At 40.0% G+C, this 3,638-nt stretch overlaps 1 protein-coding gene across 8 annotated transcripts in view; it reads left to right on the forward strand.

The window, feature by feature from the left end:
* Positions 1-3,638, forward strand: part of myrf (myelin regulatory factor) — a 40,257-nt gene that overhangs the window by 7,998 nt on the left and 28,621 nt on the right. The window contains exon 1 of one of the 8 annotated variants that reach the window (XM_015392672.1): positions 1,270-1,406. The exons of the other annotated variants lie outside the window; for them this stretch is intronic. Coding sequence (XP_015248158.1) covers positions 1,388-1,406 — 19 coding nt within the window. The 5' untranslated portion in view covers positions 1,270-1,387. Of the gene's footprint in view, positions 1-1,269; positions 1,407-3,638 lie in introns of those variants that run through there. 8 annotated transcript variants of the gene reach the window in all.

Consider the following 3,638-nt stretch of genomic DNA (forward strand, 5'->3'; position numbering starts at 1 on the left):
CCTACGCTGGCCCTACGCTGGCCGTACGCTGGCCGTACGCTGGCCGTGCGCTGGCCGTACGCTGGCCGTACGCTGGCCCTACGCTGGCCCTACGCTGGCCGTACGCCCTCCACCATCAGTAGGTAATGCAGGTCAAAGGTCTTGCCCAAGGACACAGCGACACTGAAAACCCAGGATTAAACCGTCAACCTCCTACATGTGACGCCGCCGTCGCCCTCAGAAGGCAGATAGTTTTACTTTGGATGTACGGGGTGGTCCAGGAAGCATCACAGCCTGCTGAAGCCTTCCCCGAGGCAACCGTAATTCTTGGGAATGTGGTCATAAGGCTTTTCCAGGCCTACCGTGTCATGGTCAGAACAAAAACCAAATTACTCCCCTTTAAAACAACGCCCCAAAATCAATTATAAACATTTCCTGTGAGGCTGTGGGGTGTAGATCAGTGTTTGTTCCCCGGATGCATTGATAGCCGTCACTTCCCAGCCTGACCACCATAACACCATCCAATCGCCATGGTGATGCGCTCTCCTTGGATTGATCTGAGCTGAGAGCAGAGCATCTGTTCTCGGTGCAAATCGTCCACTGAGTTACTGAGGAAAATTCCTGCTGCTCTCCTCCCACAGTAGCTTTGAATAATGGCTGTAAATGCTGCGAGCCATCATGGAAATCCTGCAAAAGGTTGACAAGGTTTAGCTGTGTTCCCTGATTTATGGTTTCAGCAGAGAGTTAGCATAAGAAGGTTGCTTTGTTTGTGATTAGCCAGGCCTGCAGACGGCCACCCTGCTCCTGAGTCCTTGGTTAAACTCCACTTCCACTGATTTATTGACTTTGTTTCTAATGTAAAGTAGAAACAATACTTCCATAAAACCTTTCAGCATCATTTTTCTTTATTTTGCTACCTATAACCAGTAACACCTGTAGGCATGCAGTGCTCTTCCCTCACTATTGCACTATTGTTGTGAACAAAGCAACTTTTTTCCTTCCTATGATCCTAAATGTTGCTCTACTCTGTCTGATCATGTCTGGTTCGGTTCCTCCTCCATGTTTCTTTCAAAGTGCTGCCGTTGGAGCTCAGCCTCCCGTTTCGCTGAGTTCGGCGTGTTCGTGGCCCAGCCTCGTTTCTGCCGTAATCTCCCTGAGCCAGATCTACCGGTGCTTGTATGCGACAAAGGTTGTGTGTGGCAGCCTGGTACAGCCCTTTCCCATGACTGGGAACTAATCCTCATTAAAACACTCGTTTTTTTCTACACATAGACACAGAATGCAGAACACACCCACATTTTGACCCAGAGGAAAGTCTTTGAGTCCGACTGGGAAAAAATGTGAAGGATAGACAGGAATTGTTCTTCTCATCTTCTGTTTTAGGTGTTTTCATCTCAAGAAGGTCATCATGCTTTGGCTTCGCCCAGGTATCCTGTCTGCTCTGCTTCTCATTTCTGTCTATTTCACCCGCTTAGGCATCAGTCATAAGCCTCCTTCTTATAAGAAGTGAAAATATGGAAAATGTTAGTTTTGCTTTCAGATGTTTGAATTCAACTAGAAACAATCTGCATGTTTCTAGACTTTGCTTCACTTTTGTAAAACGGCTGCTTTGGTTTCTTAAAGGTCGTATTTGTTGATGTGTATGTTTGTCCTATGTTGCAGGTCAATCCTAAAATTGAATATCTAACTGTGTCTTAATATGGATCAACAGGCTGTAGAGCTTTTACCTTTAAAACATTTCATTTAGCAGCAGTCTAACTTCCCCTTCAGGTTTCTAACCTAACATTTGCTGTTTTTCAGACATTTCCATTGGTTTTATGTGATTGCGTAATATCACTGCTGTATGGACTGTTCCCTGTTTTACTTCCTTCACATTAATACTGATAAAAACATTTACTCCTTCGGTTCAAATCGTATTAAATATATTTTAGAATCTTATAACTTGTTTAAAGAAAGGAGAGAAATCTACATTTATATTTCCTTTTTCTTCTGTTTATTGGAGTGAAATTATGAAAACAGTCTTTTTATTTATTCCAGAATATGTTCTGTTTTTTATATTATTAAATAAATGTGCAGCGAAGGAAACATGTAGTTTGCAGGTTTAAGGACTTTAAACTTCTTGCAGTTTGATTGCTTAAGGAGAAATCAAACACATAAGGAAATAAAAGTTAAAACTGAATAATAATTGAAAATTCAGAAACTAAACATTCAAACCTTAATTCACATGGAAACATTTTGTCTTTTTATATGTATTATTTTTGTATTTTAAAGGACTTTGAAGAAAAACATGTTTACAATGATTTCCTTTTAGTTGGACTCACTCTGTGGTTTAGTTTGCAAAAAGTTAAACTGGTCATAAATACCCATTTATTTAGGCTTTTTCTATTTTATATATCTATCTATCTATATATCTATCTATATCTATATATATATTTACATATATATATATATCAATTAAAGTTCTATTCAGTTTATTTCTATAGCTCCAATTCACATCACGTCATCTGAAGGCACTTTCCAGTTCACCAGATCATCCAGTCAGATTGATTCAAAGTTTTCTCTACATATATAGATCTATAGATATAGATCTATATATGTAGATAAACCCTAGAGTTTGACTCAGTCCCAGCCTGCAGGCTCGGCACAGTAAATGTAAACATGAGTCTGTTAATCTGATTAGATTCGAAGGAAAGGAAGATTCCTTCTTAATCTCAGAACCTGATTCTCCTGATCCTATATTTGTGAGCAGAAGAGGCGGGACGGCGGCGGCGGCGGCGGCGGCGGCGGCGGCGAGCTCAAACGGCAGCCATAAACCGCTTCACTTTAATGCCCTTTGTTTCCAAACTAAGCTAAAGTATTTCTTAAGTTTATTATTTCTGCTTATCTGACTAAAATTTCCATTTTAAACAATAGAAACATTAAATCTATACATTTTGTGAATTAGAGAAATTCACTAAATGCATCATGATTTATCAAAATATCAAAAATATTCTGAATCTTTTTTTGTCAAATCATCTTTCATCAAAAGCCAAACACTCTCCTCTGAGCAACAACCGAAGCATTGAAAGAGTGGAATAACAAACGCAGACATTTGGACAGAAAAGAAAGGAAAACAAGTGCGTGTTCACATGGGCACGCGTGTGCTCACACTAACGCTCGTCTCTCCAAAGGCACGTCTGTGGTGAACTCAGGCTGACAATCATCTCACTGTTTCCCGCTGGACACAGCTGGACAGAAAAAAACTGCAACATCTACGCATTCAGTCTGCAGCTTTACATGATTCAGTCATTTCAAACCTTTCATTTACCTTTAAGTCCAGTTTCACCAAAAGCCATCAGCAGATTTACTGATGGAAATAATGGTGAAAATAACTTTAGAACATTGATAAAGTTTATCATAAACCTCTGAAAGACGATTTTTGTTGTTTTTCATATTAAATAAGCTGCTTCAAGAAAAAACTGACCTGATATTTAAACAATAAACTGATTTCCTTTTTCTGGTTCTGCTGGAGGTTTCTTCCTGTTCAAAGGGAGTTTTTCCTCTCCACTGTCGCTACAAGCATGCTTAGTGTGAGGGATTGCTGAAGAGTCAATGAGTCGATGCAATCAGCTGGTTTTCCTTAGAAAATGTTTAATAAATTTGACTGGATGCCTCTGTAA

The sequence above is a fragment of the Cyprinodon variegatus genome, unplaced genomic scaffold (assembly GCF_000732505.1).
Source record: "Cyprinodon variegatus isolate N-32 unplaced genomic scaffold, C_variegatus-1.0 Scaffold602, whole genome shotgun sequence".
Taxonomy (NCBI): Eukaryota; Metazoa; Chordata; class Actinopteri; order Cyprinodontiformes; family Cyprinodontidae; genus Cyprinodon; species Cyprinodon variegatus.